Here is a 17,648-nt window from a genome sequence, read left to right as displayed (position 1 = left end):
GTTAAATGATAAATAGAAGTTGCTGAAAATAACTCATTTGTAAGGCACATGGTGACAATTAAAGGCTTTTTAATCGGTTTGCCGCACATGAGTCATTCATCGGTGAGACGGGAACAAAGCCTAAGGGATGCTAGCACTCGGAAGAAAGTCTGACTTTGTCACATGTTGGTAAACTCATATAGTTAGAAAAAAATAACAAGTTAGCTTCATATTTTCTTAGTTTTTGCATAAGCATGTGAGTAAGTGGTTGTTTGCTATTTTCCTAGAATGAACCAGCTGGCTAGAAATTATCTCCATATCCCTACGCTGAAACACACACAGGTGGTCTGCAAGAGGTGAAATATAGTGCGAGGCCCAGTTGTGCTAATGCGTAGGGATACAGAGGTTCTACAGTTGATAAAATGTAGTGCTAAAAGAAAGGGCGGACTGACAAGATGTGAATTTTCTCTATACAACGTACACTTGAACTGTTTTTTAGGTGGGCCATGTTTTAGGTGGTTAAAATTCGCTTTGCATCTGGACTCCGTTCAATGCACTGAGCTCCTTACTTGTCCAGCAGAATTTATCCTTGTTTTCTCTCTGGCTCGGTCCAATTCTTTCTTTTTACACTGCTTTTCTTTGTCAGTCTTCTTATTTTTTTCTCTTTGATGTGAGCAGTGGTGGGGCATTTTTCGGCTCTGTCGTTGTTGTCTGTTCTCCATCATTGTTTACAGTTTGGGCTTGAACATATCTGACCAGGTAAGAGCAGACACTGCAGCTGCTCGGGAGAGGGGCACTGCCCAGTAGGCACAGAGGGAGGGACGGCATATGCACGAGAATGATTGACACTTCGCAAACACTCCCCTTGGCTCTGATTTGTCGTATTGGCCCGGGAGCGGTGGAATTTTGCAAATCAAATGACAGCCACTGGGTGGAGCCACAGACAGTGGATTTTTCCACAGCTGACCTGTATCGTATTCTACTGTCAGATCATAGTGACAATTGTAGCAAATACAAGAAAAGAACAGTTACAGACTACAGCTTTAACAGCAGATTAGGTTACTGCTGTAGTAAGTCATCTAGAAATGTGTATGCTAACATTCCTTAAACTTTTTATGTTATATTTGGGGTTTTGGAAAGGCTTGGAGAAAGAGAAAGGCATCTAAACTTCTGTGAAAGCTTGAAAGGCTTGCTCTTCTGGGAGCTAAGCTGTGATTGGTCACTGTTTGACAGAGGGAGCAATTAGTCAGTTCAAACTCTGCTGATATTGTACCCTTTACTTCTTCTCTATGTCCATAATGACCATTTAAAGATTAATGCCCAGGCAAAGATAATCTATTGTCATGCTTGTGTTGCAGTTGGTGTGACAGTAAAATTGAAAAAAGCTGACATAATTTCTTGGGAGAGCAGGGTTATGATTGATTTGTCCTTGTGAAATAAGGGGCTGAACTTGGACAGGTCTGGTTTATGTGATTCTGAGAACCATTTACAAGTACAGTGAAAATGACGCTAATATAATTGAGTTTTACCACCACCGTTACAATCTGTGCAAACACTGTCAGAGCTGGTGACTCGCATGAAATGTGCTGCTGTCAAATGACTCAAATCTCGTCTGACCCAAGTCTTGTGACTGAAGACCAGGGAGTGTGTTGCAAAATCTCCCCCTTTGGTAAAAAGATACCAGATGGTTCAAATTGGTGCATTCAGACAGGTTAAAGTTTGGTTCAAGTGAGACATCTAAATCAGGTAAAAACTAAATAGGTCAGTATCTTATCTGCATTGCTGATAAGTTGACTTGTCAAGTTTATCAGCTGGTTAGAGGTTCAGTTGCCCTGTCTTGATGTACATATCCCCTATTTTTTTATTTATTTATTTTTTTTAAGTCTGGTTAGTATTAATTAATTCCTTTGCAAAGGTTTTTGTTTTTGCATGGACCTCCACTTTCCCTTAGCCACCGTCCAGCTCACATTTAATTCCCCACTCTGTTGGACCATATCAGTAGGCTTTCAGAAAATGTGCAGAAATACGGATGAAATGAATGCACAGTACAGAGGGAAAGGCTCTGTTTGTATCCATACACTTATCTAATGTTGAGCAATAGTTGAGTAAACTAGTGTTTTATGTATGTTACATGATTTTGAGAGCAAATAACACTTTTGGTATTGCTAGTCATTACCACAAAAGCTTGTGATTATGAATTGTCGGTATCGAAAATTGGTTGCCACTGCTTTATGATAACATGTGGTGGTACAGTTTGGATGGTTTCAATGACAGTATGATTAATCAGGTAAACACAGGGTGACACTGTTTATTCAACAAAGCGTAATCGCATGTGGACTTACATGAATGTTTTTTACATGAATGTTTTTTGTATCTATCACAAATTGGCCAAGGCTTATGTCAAGGAGAGCGCGCATAAGACATAAGACATAAGACATTAGACTAATGTATTATGCAAATATTAAGACAACCAAAAGATGCATTTGCAGAGTGGATGCCAGCTGTAGGATGGGAGAGAGTGAAGATGGTATGATGATGATGATGATGATGATGATGATGATGATGATGATGGGAGAGAGTTCCACTGACTTATAAACTCTGGCAATCCAGCCAGAGACCCTGCTCTGCCCACCGGGCTCCAGAAGAGAGAGGCCAGCTCAGTGGTCATCACATCTGGTTTTACACGTTTCTTATGTCTGTAAAAACAGATGCAAACTGTTTAAAGGATACATCTCATGCCCATTTTCATATTCATTTATTTTATTTTGGGTTGCTATCAGGATCGGTTTACAACAGATCAGCTTTCTCATACTGTTCAGAGCTGCAGCACGGTATTCCCCCTCTGTTCCATGTTAATAAATCATGCAAATGTGAGACAGGATGACTTAATGTGATGACAAGAAGTCATGGAGTTAAAGGGAGGACTACTGACAAGAAGTTTCAGGATCAGTGTGTTCTGTGGGAGAGGGGAGCTTCTGTTGGTCGGGGCTTTTTAACTTTCAAGACCTTTAACAGGAACCTTTATAACACACTGTAAGAAAAACTGAAAAAGAAAAGCAATATAGGTCTTCTATAAAGTGCATTTCAACTGTAAATAGCCACGTCCACCATCAGCTAAACTGTGTGTTTAGTAACAGAATAACTAGTACGTAGCTTGACAAAAATTACACTTGGTTACTTTCCACCACTGGAGAGCCAGCAGGGTGAAAAAAAGGAAAAGAAAAAGCCTCTGTCCCTGACTACTGGAGAGCAGACAGACGTGCTGGAGGATGTCGGATGGGTCTTCCATAGATATCAAAAAGAGGATTAGAAAAAGTGAACTGTCTGGGCCTTTTCATCCAGCTGGACTGATCTGTCTTGTCAACACAGACCATGTGAAAAGGCGTAATCTGTGCCCAGAGCTGGACAGTCACAGCTGAGCAGCTCTTGTCAAAAAGGTGCTGGCCTACACACACACACACACACACACACACACACACACACACACACACACACACACATACACAAAGATGTAGGGCTGAATGGATTGTGGCAGCGTCGCTGCTCCGGACTCTCCTTCTCATTGACCTCCATTCTCCAGGTACCACTCCAAGAATGTGCCAGATCTGTTGTGCAACACGCTCTATCACTTTGTGTTTGAATTAGCTAATAGTTTATTGACTCTAGAAAGCGGAGTGCCCCCTATTATATTATGGTACGTTTGCTTAGTGTTAGTTGGCTCTGAATGTGAATTTGCTATTTAAAAATGTTTGCTGGAGACGCACATACTTGACACATTTGAACAACCTATCAGAGAGGAATGAGCTTCAGTCCGTCCCGCTGCTTTGTTCTCAGCTGTCTGACTTGACATTCTGCAGGTGTGCTTTGTGCTGCATGGTGGGCCTATCCGTCACACCTGACGGCCTCAAGCACGCAAGCCGTTGCACAGTCAAACAAAAGCCATTAGCTTTTGTAGTAGGGCTGCTGATGGATTGCATTAGCCTTAATATGGATGTGACAAACATGAGAGAGAGTGGAGGAGGAGAAATATGAGGCTTATGTATCTGAAGGCTGCGGTACTTGAAACTGCTAACAACACTTGTCTTGTACTTTTCCATCGCTCATTTTTCGACTTGTGCTCTTCTCAGTCACTGTTGACTTAGTCACTGCTCTCCCCACACCAGCATCGTTTAATACCTCGTACACTTGATGAGATTATGTCTTTGCGGAGCAGCCCTCCAACACTGATTAGTTCAAGACCAAAGGTCAGAGCTTCTGCGAGCGCCTCTGTGTTTCCTCAAGGATTAGCTTCACATTTGGATACAAATGTATGAACTGAAACTCTTTGAGCTTCTTCTAAACCCTCATTTGTCCTGATGAAACTGGGAATCTTGCTGATGATGTACTGTAATGAAATGTCATGATGTAGTCCTGCTGTTTCCATTAGCTTTATGGCACGCAGCGGGGCACTTTAGATCTGACATGAAGTGTTCAGGGTCAGCGTCAACAACAGTCTTAGGTTTTGGTTCACAAGTGAAGCTGGATTTTAATCTTTTAAGTCTATTAGAAAGGAAAAGGTTCACAATTCTGAAAGCAACATTGTGTCGAAATTGATACTTTTTGTGATTTGGCCCCTTGAGGCCGACAACAGCATGGTGAATAGACCCTGACAGGTCTGGGTTGTATTTAAGAGCATCGTCATACCCTGTATTAATGTCCGTCTTGGATGACCTGATCACATATGGACAGCTTTAAGGCTGTCAGTTCATACCTGGCATTAATGTGAATCTCGAGTGACCAGATCTCATTTTTCCACTCTATTTACTAATAATCATCACTGGGACACTGGGAAATATATAACATTAATTGAAATTACAAGATGATTAAGAATTTTTCATGAACAGCACTTCACAAAGTTTATAAAGTTTCTTGCACCACAGAAACTTGAATGATGTTTTATAGGAGTCTAAGGGCGGACTCACACTGGGCCAGCCGTACCATGCCCGAGCACATTTGACCCCCACGGTCCAGTTGGTGTGACTAATGTGGGCACTCTGTACCACACTTCCTTGGCCCTGGCTCGGTCAGAAGAGGTGTGCTTTGGCACAGCACGATTGCTCATGCGAGAGCATAAGCACTGTTCAGCAACGTGGACATGAAGTATAATCATGTGTATTAAGCTGCCTTGCATAATCAAGAAATCCAGGGATGTAAGAGGGCCTCCTGTGACCAAGACGACACAAATTAAGCCACAAAAAAAGTCAGGGAAGTTGGTCATGTTCTCTCTGTTATACTCCTGTTACTGTGAGTGCAGGGCAATCGGGGGTTGGAGAACAGGAACAATCCTGCTTCAGCATAGTACAGAGCAACTTGGCCAAGTGTGAGTGCATCCCAAAACTCTCCACAGGTGAAGTAGCCAATATTGGTTACCGTTTACTGTATTTGTTAAATGAATTGATAAAATGTCTTCTTTCATAAAGTGTAAATGGGAAAATAAAGAAGCATCTGACGTGAAGGCAGAGATGGAAGCAGACAGGCTGATGCAATGACGCAGTGAAAGCCCCAGGCAAAGAAACATGTTCTGTATGTAATGCCACATTTACTAGAAAGTACAAATCATTCAGAATTTGCCATAGCACGCATTTGTTTTTACACTACAAAAGATATAGACCACGTCAACAAGTGGTCTGAGTGTGCATCTTGGTGGTTGTTTACAGCTGTCCACTTGGGACTGGATCACCCAAGGTGCATGTTAAGTTCTGTACAGGCTCTCATGACAAATCCCAATACACCCCCTTCCCATCCCTAAATATGAATGCGCAAAATGGAGGGGTAGAGCTAAGTAGTAGGGCTACATATAAAAATGGTGTAAGGTGGTGTAAATTGGATGAATGTAATAATGACCAGCGTCTCGGTGAGTTGCGCAACTCCAGTCATATTCCACGGAGAGATAGTAAAGCTATTACGAGCCACAAGAATGTGAGCCCTTGCATAACCTTGACGAGAACAGTCCAGTAACACCTGGGGTTAAACTACAAAGGCACTTTCAAACAGATTCACACAAAGCAGTGCCATTCTAATGATTAACCCACTCTATCCAGCACACACGTACACATTCTGTCGAAGTGAATAATACCTCTGCTGGTTCAAGTGTGTGTTTTTGAAGAATTCCATCCCAGGTTGAACTCCCTACCGACAGCTATGTATAGGTTTCCCTGTATTTGTTTCACTACACCGCAAAAGAACATCAAACACTTCAGTTTCTCAGTATCAGGTTTCTGAAGACAGATTGAATCGAGCATGTGTTTGACCTCAGGAAGAGATAGTCTTTGCTCGGGGCCAGCATTTAATATCTTAAGAGCTCCAAGTTTTCCCCAGCCACGCAGAGCAGTGAGGCAGCCGCTCTCTGCCACTAATCCGCTGTGGATACACCTCACGTCAGTGTTGTTTTTCTGACTTTTGTTACAAGGAGTCATTTTTCAAATGTTATTGTATCATATGACAGAATGACATGTGCATCCCATTCATGTGCTCGAGAATATTATTTAAACTAGCATAAACCACTTGTTTGCTTTAATTTAACTTGGGGCGGGGGGGCTCAAATTTTCACGCAAAGTCAAAGAACTACATTTTGAACAAAGACAACACATCCGCCATTGGCTGACTGAAACAGGAAGAAGAATTGTTTTGGTCCACTCGTGGAGTGTGGCTGCTGCAGCGCGGCTACTGTCAGCCCTGTCTTTCTACATGGAGTTTGATAATTATCAACAAAGATGATGGTGTGATTTTTCTTCACCATTTTTTAAAGATATAGGGATCAGAGGGAGAGGGAGAACAAGAGGGCGTTGGAAAGATACTGCCCTTCACCTGTTCAACTGTAATGTCTTCATCTCTGTGACAGAGTACTAACATTCAAACTAGGAATTACTTCAACAGATCGAGGAGGCAAAACAGGAGCTGAAACTCTCTTCCACAAACTGGAAGTCACGCAGAAGGTCTCAGGTGAGTCTTCAGTTGAGCTCAGATCTGAGAAAACCAGACAGATTTAACCCCATTATGAGATCCTGAAACACCTCAGACAGAACAGGACCTGAGGAACCAGAGGCTGAAAACCTCAAGAACGTTGAAATCAGAGGCCTTTCGTAAAGACTTTGACTTACAGCTCTCGAAGTGGAAGAAAGCGAGGACGGAGGCAGAGAAGAGCAAACTGGAGGCTGTTAGAATCTGGGAGGTGAAGAGATGCTCAGAGAGGAGCTTCCAGCTGAAAGCCAGAGGCTGGCTGACAAAAGGGAAGAAAAGATGCACGAAGCTCACAGAGACGTCACAACGCTCACTCAGATGCTGGATAAAGAAAATGCTTTGAGGACTCAGGCAGAGAACTGTGTGCTGGAGGCCACTGAGACTGTGTCGGTTCTCCAAATGAGACTTGAAGGGTAGATGGCAGTCCTCTGCCGGGACGAGGACTTCCTGCTGCAACAGGAGGAGCTTTTCACTTTGTTTCATAAAAAAGAGGAAGGGGAAGAGCTGAGTGCACCGAGCACCAAGCAGCCCTCTCTTGGATGGATGGGTGTTTACAGCGAATATACAACACTCATTTCCACAATAATAAGTATGACATGTAACAGCAGCGTGACGGGTGACACACGTGAGGAAGAACTTCTAACAATCAGGTTCCTAACGGTCTTTACGGAGCAAGTCATCTTCCAATCTAACTCAAATCAAGTGCAAAGATCCCTCCCATGCTGAGATAATGACTGGTGTCGGTTTGTGTTAATGTCATTTAAAGCGACTTTGTCTGCAGTTACACACAATGTGAGCACAATATGAACTAAAGTACCTCAGTTCTTAAAACTAGATTTTACAAGCCACAAAATGAGGTAATAATACAGTACCCGCTGCACATTCCTTAACAGCTTTGTAATTATTTGGAACGCAAAATACATAGTTAACCTGGGGCCTTTGGGGGCAGGTTGACGCTGATTAAAAGTCTGGAACAGCACAACATCAGTGGTGGAGGAAATACCCAGAATCATCAATACTTCACTGACTTAGCATTTGTACCTCCTCCTCCTCTAAAAATTGACAATCTCTTTATCAAAGTCAACGCAGGGATACTTTCCTTTTCATTTCGCGCATTCTTCTTCGTAGAACATTACCCACGATGCAACTTAAACGCCAACAGTTTGGTCGGGTGCGTGTCTGGGGGACCTTAAGGGTATTGGATCAGTTTTATTGTCTCAATTGCCTCTGTTTCACAGGACCCAGAGGGCACCTGGGCCGGCTCAGAGGGGTTCTCCACATGTATATTGTTTTGCCCATAATGAATTCAGTGATATCATGACTCATGGGGAAGATTTTTAAATCCCCCCCAAAAAATAATTGCAGCCAACACAAATTCATACATGAACCATTAAATGATCCACCCTAATAATAATAATAAAAAAATACTATAAGTAGTTAATCATCACCACCCAGAGGTGCAGTTATGAGTGAACCCACCTGGGCCTGGCCTTACCTGTGTTGGTAGCTCACTACAAATTTCATATTAATAGCTGTATTGGGCTCATCTCCCACCTTGTTTCTTAAAAAAAAAGGAAAAAAAAGGAAAAAAAAACTGTTGAAAAACAAAAATGAAACGATTTAAAGATGCAAAGTAACTCTCTCCAATAAAAAAAGCAATTTAAACCAGCGCACGGAGCGTAAATCCCTGTGGTTTGATTGACAGGAGCTCCAGATGGGAGGGTCGACTCCACTTCAAACCGCCGAAGTCCCGCCTCACACCGTGTGTCTTGCTGGGGACTACAGGCTATAAAATGAAGGAACTAACAGTAACTGGGACGCATTCTGTAGCCGGAGTTCCTTTTGTGAACTCCCGTACAGACACTAAAGTCAATCCAATGCTTTAATCAGTGCGCACACAGAGAGATATCGCTGTCGGTTCCCTCTCACTTCCAAAGCTGAAAAGATTTCATCAAGTCGCCGGGTAGAGACGGAGCCGAGCCATGGCAGGGGACGGCTCGGACCAGCGGGCGCTGCAGTATGAACAAACTCTGGTAAGTTTGACTTGTTGCCGCTCTGAACTTTGTTCACTGGACACACAGCAGTTGCAGTTCTCCTGCACTGACAGGGAAGCCAGACTCCACTGACACATCGTTGAATTCACAGCTGTCTGCGTTGCTGGCTGCATCTGGACCTAGCTACATGATAGCAAGCAGGGAGAGCGAACCGTGGTCAAAAGTTCATCATTAAAACGAAATGAATGCATTCTGGTGCAATATTTGTGTGCCGAATAGAGCAATGGGTCTCTGTGATCCGGGAGGTTTCTGCTGGAGTGTCTTTATCAGCAGACAACCACGGGTCGACTAAAAGTTGCCAGATTTTAAGCGGAGTTCCTGTACACCCACGTGAAAGTGACGGGGGTTTGTGGTGTCGGAAGCCGCTGTGTGTGGCTTATGTGTGTTAAAGTCCTTCAAGTGGCCGCTTGTGTTCTTGTCAAGAGGCACATCTAAGGATACGTTTCCTAAATGTCTAAACACAGCACACTGAGTGTCTGTAGCTACTAGTTAGCTTTACAACAGGGAGGCTTGTGAATGGGCTCACTGACAAGACGTGATGAGTCTGTCCCGGTCCAGGTAGTCCTCTCTGCTTTAGGTCAAAACTACCTTTTCAAAATTGCGTTCGCTTCAAGAAAGTGGCGTATACTGTCGGAAGTGGATATTAGAAACATGCATAATGCCTGTTTGGAATTAAGAGAATGTCCCCTATAATTCGGCATTGAAATGATTTCATCATGCATTCATTCATGCATGTAAAATATCAACTTTTTCACACAGCGTCCAAAAGACCGTATGGTGGGCGGTAGCGAGCAGTGTGTGGTTTGGAAAGTTGAAATTTTATCAAAGTGCTTGGTGCCAAATACACACACACACAAACAAAACTCTTAATGATTAATACATGGCTTGGATTAATGTTTTCTTAATGTTTTTTCTTAGATATGCATTATTGTCTTATAGCAAGTGTACTCCCCTCATAGACTATTGAATGGGATTTTGCTTCATAATGTATCCAGAACCATGAATTGGTAAATTATTCTTATCTGCCTGCCATCGTAAATGCACCTATATTATATGCAAGAGGATGATGTCGTCTTTACACACACAGTACAGTAGTCATTGGCATTACTGTGTGTGTGAGAAACTCAGTACGTCTAGGCTGCACTGATATCAGTCAGTACCATCCCACAATAGATCAGTTCAGTGTTGTTCATCAGCTTGGAAATGCTTCTGTTTACATGCACATACACAATGTGCTCTAAGATGAGATCCATCTGACAGCTGTGCAGGCTCACTGTCATGCCGGTTAACCTGTATAGAGGGTCCCCAAGTGTGCACAGTGATTACATTTGAGCCAGGACTTTATGAGTTACTGTACGCCTCATATCCATGACATAAGATAGTTGACTGTTTAGCTTGCGTAACAAGCAGGTAGTAGTTGGGATTTCTAAGTGGTCTGCACACGGGGTAGAGGATGAGTCTGCTGAGTGAGGGGTTCGAACATTAGACCTGTTGCATACAGCAGGGGGCTCTCAAACATTTGCATGGGGAAGGCCCTCAAACAGCTCTGTCACATTTGTCATTGGGATCTGCAACAACTGGTTTAAATTGACAGGCAGCAATACATTGTTTGAGAGGTAACAGTGGTGATGTAGAAAGGGAAAAAAACATTCTTATACATTCCCCAATATATAGAGTAAATTCTAGTGTAAAGAACTTATGCTGTTCATGATTTTGCTCCTCCTAAAGTAGCCCCTGAGGCATTGTAAATACCACTTTGAGGAGCATGTATCTAAAGTGTGTCCCCAGGGTGATCTAGTATGGTGTAAGAGGCCAAGTGCTGTGTGTGTGTGTGTGTGTGTGTGTGTGTGTGTGTGTGTGTGTGTGTGTGAGTGTCTAGTTGAACTTTTCCTGACAAACTTCTGTGAAGCCTAAAGAATCTGCTATTTGAAGAGACTAGTTTTATAGGCCAACTGGACCCATTCAGTGGCAGCGAGGCTTTAAATTAAGAAGAGCCACAACTGTAACACTACTTTGGGCCTCTGTTTCCTTTTCTTGAAAAAGTTTCTTTGTAAAGAGAGCTCCCCCCCCACACCTCCCTTCCCTCCTGCCTCTCTGTGTGCTGTTAATCTGTGTGTGTGTGAGTGTTTGTGTGAGAGATTACACAATGTGCGACCCGCTGATTCAGCGCTGGACGCTCTATCACCCTGGCGGGGTCTCGTGCTCGCCCCCCGCCCCTCTCTGACAGGAACGTGCAAGCAAAAAAAATCCACCCGCACCACCTTTTCTGTTAATCTCAGCTCTCCCTGCTGCGCTTGGATGATTGTTATATGAACAGAAATTGAAAAAGCATTGAAATAGAATAAAATAAAAATAGCTCCAGTGTGAGAATAACCTCTTTTAACATAAATGAGTTCTCTCTGCCCCCCATCTCCTCGCCGTGGGTTGTAGTAACATGGTGTCTTTGTGTGATATTGGCAGTCATGGTGGTTGTGTGGGTTTGTTGTGGGCAGTGGATGCTCAAAGAGGCCAGTGTAGTTTGGCTGTGAGAGCAGCTGAAAGGCTGGCTACAGAAATGTTGGCAGGGCCATGAGTAAGGAGCACTCACAGAATAAAACCAGCCTCAACATATTGTCCGTTACCATCAGACTGGTGCATCTGTTTGTGTTTGTCTAAAGCTTTTTAGTTGGATTACGCTTGAATCAGAGGTCACATTTGTAAAAGTAGGATATAAGAAACACAGTGCTGTTTGAGAATCTATGATGAATTACATCAAATATATATTAATGTGCTTCCATACCTTTATGCTGAACTGCAATTTTTTTTTTAGTGGCAACACAAGTCACATGTTTTTTTAAAATTATTTTTGGGTTGGGTTTCAGTGTCCCATGATCATCAAAAAAACTTTTCAGAGGCTTTTCCAAGATTAAAAGATCAAAATATTTTTGAATCAGATTTTTTTTTGGCATTCAAACATTGTGATTTTTATTTTAAGAGCCCCAAAGAATATCAGCAAATGGCAGCCACATTCAAAACATATTAATAATGCCCCTCAACAATGAATGTTGTAGCCTGTGTAGTTCAGTAATAAGCCTGAGGAGCCTTGGCATTTATTTAAAGGTACCATTCAAACCCTAGAACACTCTTCCCAGTCACGTGCTGACTGACACGTTGTGGTAATGTTTTCGGTAACATTATGTCCTCATGTCATTAAATAATAAATGGTTCGCCTGGTGATCAAAGGTGCAGTTTTATTAGATGGCGGACAATAGAGGTACTTGTGACTGATGCCAGTAAGAGGCTAATAGTTATGACATTTTATGTTATATGGTAGTTTTCCCTAAGCAGTGAAAACCAATGCTGTAGGCAAAGTCCTGAGGGGGAAGTCATGCCATCTTTGCAATGTTCTTAGGTACCTACATTGGGCTCACAAGAACGGGCATTTATTTAGATGAATGGGAAGAGAGACACAACTTCACTTTTCGTGGTCAGTAAGAAATTAAGTAAGAGCTTCAAGTCTGATTAAAAAAATGCTATAAATGGTGGTGACTTTGCCCCAAAATTAGGTTTAATACACCATATTGCCACAGATTATACTACTCACGCACATGTGCTTGGTTTCACGACACTTATTTATATTGTTTTAGGTTAATTTATGATGAAACAGAGCAATTTGCTTGTATATTGTTTTTTTCCTGCGGTGATAAACAGTCTTGTACACTAATTACCCTTAATTCACCATCAAGTCTTTAATGGTGATTTAACTTCTTAAATCAGGTGTTAAAGGTCCACATCTGATTTGTAGGTTGAAGGCTGAGGGTTAGGGGTCCAGAACAACTGGCGATAAGAAAATAACATTTAATTTTCAATTAGTTATCGTTACATCTTTCACATCTCATGTCTTTTATTCATTTTAAAAATGCTGCAGTTAAACACCTTGAACATCACAGGCTACTTGAGCTTTCACGATTGCTAAGATTTTTTTTTTCAATAGTAAAATCTATCTAGAAATGACTGGGCTATTATTATTAGTCTAATTATTAAAAGTGCTGTAATGAAAGAAGAAAGTTCTAATGGATGTCGGCCGATGTGTTTCAACTAATGAAAATTGACCATAATTAAACTTTCCCATTTTAAAAGAACCTTTGTGGCCATTTGAGAGAAGATTCATGAGTTTATGAAGCACACCATGACTTTGTGGTTGGCGCACCTGTTGCTGTATGAAGCGAGGTAGATTTCAGAGTTTGACATGCTCCTGAATGCACCACAAGTCCGTCTGAGTGTATCAGACTCCGATAGGAGAGGAGAGACAAGAGATTAATTTATGATGCACTGCCGGCTGAGTCGGCCAACTTCTGATAAGTGCCGAGCTAACTTGGATGGGGATAAAATGTAATCAGGCGTTTCTTCTACACTCAGTAAAATAAGTAATTTCAGGGGGGCTGTGAGGCTTTTATTACCGTTTTACGGATGCGTCTTTCACAATGCTAGCTTGTGGGGAAAAAGTCCCCAGTGCATAACATGACATTGTAATTACACAGCAATGTCAATGTTGATATTGTGACAGACCGCCACAAGTAAATTAATGTGTGGGAAACACTGCACATTCTCTGGTGTAATGTGCATGAACTCAGCAACACCTTCTACTCTCTCCAGACGTTAACGCTGCGATAATGTCAGTGACGGGGAAATAAGCCACATTAGCGGGATTGCTGTAAAAGAATTCCAGCGACAATGTGTAATCAACGTAGCTAACAATCTTTTGATCGGTAGAAAACAAAAGAAAATAATGAATAAATGTAATGTTGTGGTCTTCGGGACAGTAGCAGTAGCAGGATTTTTAAAATTTTATTTATTAATACTACAGAGGGACATTTCTCTGTGTAGCGTTAAGATTCACTTTCACTTCAGTTTGGTCGTGTCCCCCAGGTCAAAACATAGCATGATCTGCCTTATCCTGGTCAGCAGGGTTCCCATCATGTCACACACAAGGACCATGGAGTGACACTGCCACACAAGCCTGTCTTGCTGCTCTTAAAATGGCACTGTAGCAAGTAAAGATGTAATATGTGAGAATTCTGCTTTAAAATGTCTTTAATAATAATTAGACCTGTGATTTTGTTGAGTTGTGTGGATACATCATTACATTACAATTCAGGAACACCCAACAATGGAGGTCACAAACAAGGATTGCTGCTGTAGTCAGGTTGATAAGCGGGAGTGAAGATAAATCCGCTTTTTAAATCTCAAAACCTAAGAAATTAATTTCTAAACTCTAGGTAAACGGGTCTGGATTAGTATACAATCCGAAATGATTCCGGGTGTTGATTCCTCAAGATGGTGTGGCTCTACACCCTTTTCTTTCTTCAGAACTGGCAGCCCAGCCCTCTCCAAGAAACAAAGTGATAGAGAGAGACCCCTAGTGGCAGAAATGACTTATCGTGTCTTTAAGATCATGGTAGGCACTACTCAGCTTGGAAAATACATACTAGCATTTTAAAATGTAACGATTTTACTATTGCAGAAGACTAAGAAAAGAAGCACATGTTTACATTTAAAGAGTTGGGACAGGTGATTTTCTTTTTCTTTTCATATTTGCTTTTAAGAATGGCTCCAAGTAGTGTGTTATCAAAATTTCTGCTGATGTGGATTTATGATCCATGACCCATACATGATAAAAAGTAGGGCTGCGCAATGTATAATTTCAGCAATGACATTGCAACATGCACAAAAGTCTCATCGCAGGAAGTGCAATGTCAGCAAAAGAACTAACACACTTCATGCCACAGCTTTTTCTGCTGCTTGATACAAAAGGAAAACCCACACAGTTCTCATTGTCCATAATCTAATCTACAAGAGAAGTCTAATATCACATAATTTCGTCTGATTTAAGGGTTCTTGGATGCATGATCATTCTGGAGTGATTAATTCTCTCCAATTAGAGCTATTCAAGATATCAAAAGCAAATTTGTGTTTTTTTTTTCTTCTAAGTCAACATATTCAATACTAAATTTAAGAAGTATGTATGAAGTAATTAAAAGACTGGGTTTAATCCATTTTTGCCATTCTTCTCTCTATTATTTTCATTATTGACTAATCTTCCGATCAATTTCATGATTAAATTTTGCATAAAATGTAAAAAGAAATAAATAGATAAATTCCATAGCCCAATGTCTTGTTTTCAGATTGCATCTATTGTAACCATCAGTACAAAACCCAAAGACTTTTCATTTGCTTCATAAGAAAAATGAAAAATGACTTAAACCATTAATTGATTATCAAAATGGATGGCAACTAATTTTGTTTTGATTAACTTGTCTATTAATGGACTAATCATTGCTGCTCTATGTAGAAGTCCAATGTTTAATCACTACAGTGTCCGCTCTAAAAGGGGCTAACCTGGTTAGCATGGTTTAGCTGACAACAGTAACGCCCTTCCAAAGCTCTCTGGGTGGATCACATACATTACAATAAGATGTGTGTGTGCATGCCAATAAGTAGGAAGTACTGGCACTTTTAGGCGGAAACCAAACCAATACAAGCTACAAGAGGATTCCGTTGATCATTTGGTGGCTTGTGTTCGCAGTAATGTCTGAACCTGAGGAGATGCAGCCTGGGATGGTCTATTTTTCTGATTTTTATATGGACGCTCACAACGCTCCAACATCAGCTTGAGCTCATTGTCTGAGATTATGAGACATTTTGAAAATTGGTGATTGTTGATGGACAACATGTACAGAATGTGTGTGTGTGTGGGAGCCAGGGGTGTTGTTCTGACTCTGAGATGGCATCGTTTTGCTCCCGTCATTGCGCCCATGATGCCCCGTCATTCCTCGGAGTCTTGATGCGTTGCCTTTTATGTTCCTCCTCTTCATTCATCCTGTCCATGTTGGACAGACTGCTGATTGTCACATCATGCCTTTTGTCTCTCTGACTTGTTATTGTTATTATCAGATCGTGTGCGTGCTGAGACGATGTGTCTGAAGGATTGTGTCCAGCTGTCCCAGAGCTCGTGATTGTTTGGCAACATTGCTTGTGTCCCACAATTGCTTGTTTTATGTTTTTAGTTCATAGATGTTTAAAAGCTCAGATAAGAGGCAAAAGGTGAGAGGTAAGGTGACCAGCAAACATTTAGTCAAAGGATAACCACTGATCTGAATTTGATCAAGCCCCCACAAAGAGCATTAGGCCTTGAAGCCAGTTTTTGTCGTGGCCAAGCTGTGTAATTACATCGTCATGTGATGCACTGGGGACTTTTTACTTAAAGCCAACATTGTGAAAGATGCGTCTGTAAAACGGTAATAAAAGCCTCGCAAACCTCGCGAAATTACTAGTTTTAAGGTCAGAATTTGAGCAATGCGGGCCAATACAATTTGGAGCGTCTAGAAGAGCCGCCCGATTACATCTTATCTCCATCCAAGTTAGCTCGGTGCTTAACCGGAAGTTAGCCGACTCGGTCATGCGCATGGAACCCCAGCCTGACAGCTGCTGCCACAAGTCTGATTCTGTGGGAAACACAGATGTTGTCTCCCTCTGAGGATGTATTAGAAGCCTTTACATGAGAGAAGTGTTCACTGATTAGTACAGGCTATTTTATTTGAAAGGCATTCTGGTCATTCTGGCGCGTTTGTTTTTCTTTTGCAGGATTTCTGTTGTGTGATCAGGAATGTGTTAATACTCTCAACTACTGACTTTTTGAACAAAACAACAGGGAAGTGAAAGTGTCAGTTAGAGAAGCATGGAAACTTAATGATTTGTGAGTGTGTATTTTGCTGTGTGTGTGTGTGTGTGTGTGTTTGTTGCAGCCATCTGTCTTGCTGTGACACAGGGTAATTTGTAACCCCATGTTATTCGCCGTGCCGTGGTAATTAGGCTTTATGTAGTCGCGGCCGTGTCCGTTTGATGTCTGCTCGCTCGCAGCCGTGGTGGAAATTTCCTTTTACTTGCCCTCTCCACTCCTTTCTTTCACCATCACTCCATCACGCCTTGTGGATAAAGTCTTTACTTTTTTTTTTTTTTTTTTACTTGTTTTTTGCAAGACAGGTCAACAGCTCCTTGACTCTGTCTTTTTGTTTGTGGAGAAAAGGGGCGCTTGCATAACATTTGGTCAGGGGAGTCTGAGTCAGAGCTGAGTTGAGACGGCTTTTGCTGAAGATAAGGATCAAAAGCCTTAAACGTTTTTTGTCTCTGCTGTGCAAAAGATCGACCTTTTGTTTTTTTTCAAAAAGCCAAGCCAAAATGACATCACCTTTATTTACTCTGTGGACAAAGCATGGATCCTGAGGTGTAAACACAAACATTTGCACAAAAGCAAAAGAACGAAGCGTCTAAATGAGGAGCTGTAATAACTGTGAATCTGGCAAACACTCCACAAGACGGAAGAGAAGTGTCTGTAGGTAAAACCAAAGGAGGAATGTGTTAGTGTGACCGGCTCTCTGTTCTAAGATGCATTGATCAAGCTTGTGTGGTGTTGATGATTAACCGCTGAGAGAGGGAAGGACAGAATCAACTTGATGGGTGAATACATTAACAGTTGAGCTGGAGGCGTGGCTCTTGATTAGTGCCATTCAATTATCACTTTCCCCCTTTTGTGTCCTCAACATATATGGATTAGAGATCAGATGGAAAATGGAAATC

The 17,648-nt window shown here is 41.7% G+C and overlaps 1 protein-coding gene across 3 annotated transcripts in view; it reads left to right on the top strand.

The window, feature by feature from the left end:
- Positions 1 to 8,775: 8,775 nt before the first annotated feature.
- LOC119034338 (chloride channel protein 2-like) overlaps positions 8,776 to 17,648 on the top strand; it is a 159,263-nt gene continuing 150,390 nt past the window's right edge. For 2 of the 3 annotated variants that reach the window (XM_037125255.1, XM_037125239.1), the window contains exon 1: positions 8,777 to 9,011. In XM_037125255.1, the coding sequence (XP_036981150.1) occupies positions 8,961 to 9,011 (51 nt within the window). In that variant the 5' untranslated portion in view covers positions 8,777 to 8,960. Of the gene's footprint in view, positions 9,012 to 17,648 lie in introns of all 3 variants that reach the window. The other variant, XM_037125247.1, reaches the window with a different exon arrangement.

This window comes from Acanthopagrus latus, chromosome 2 (assembly GCF_904848185.1).
Source record: "Acanthopagrus latus isolate v.2019 chromosome 2, fAcaLat1.1, whole genome shotgun sequence".
In the NCBI taxonomy this organism is placed as follows: domain Eukaryota; kingdom Metazoa; phylum Chordata; class Actinopteri; order Spariformes; family Sparidae; genus Acanthopagrus; species Acanthopagrus latus.
This window is presented reverse-complemented; position numbering and strand designations above follow the sequence as displayed.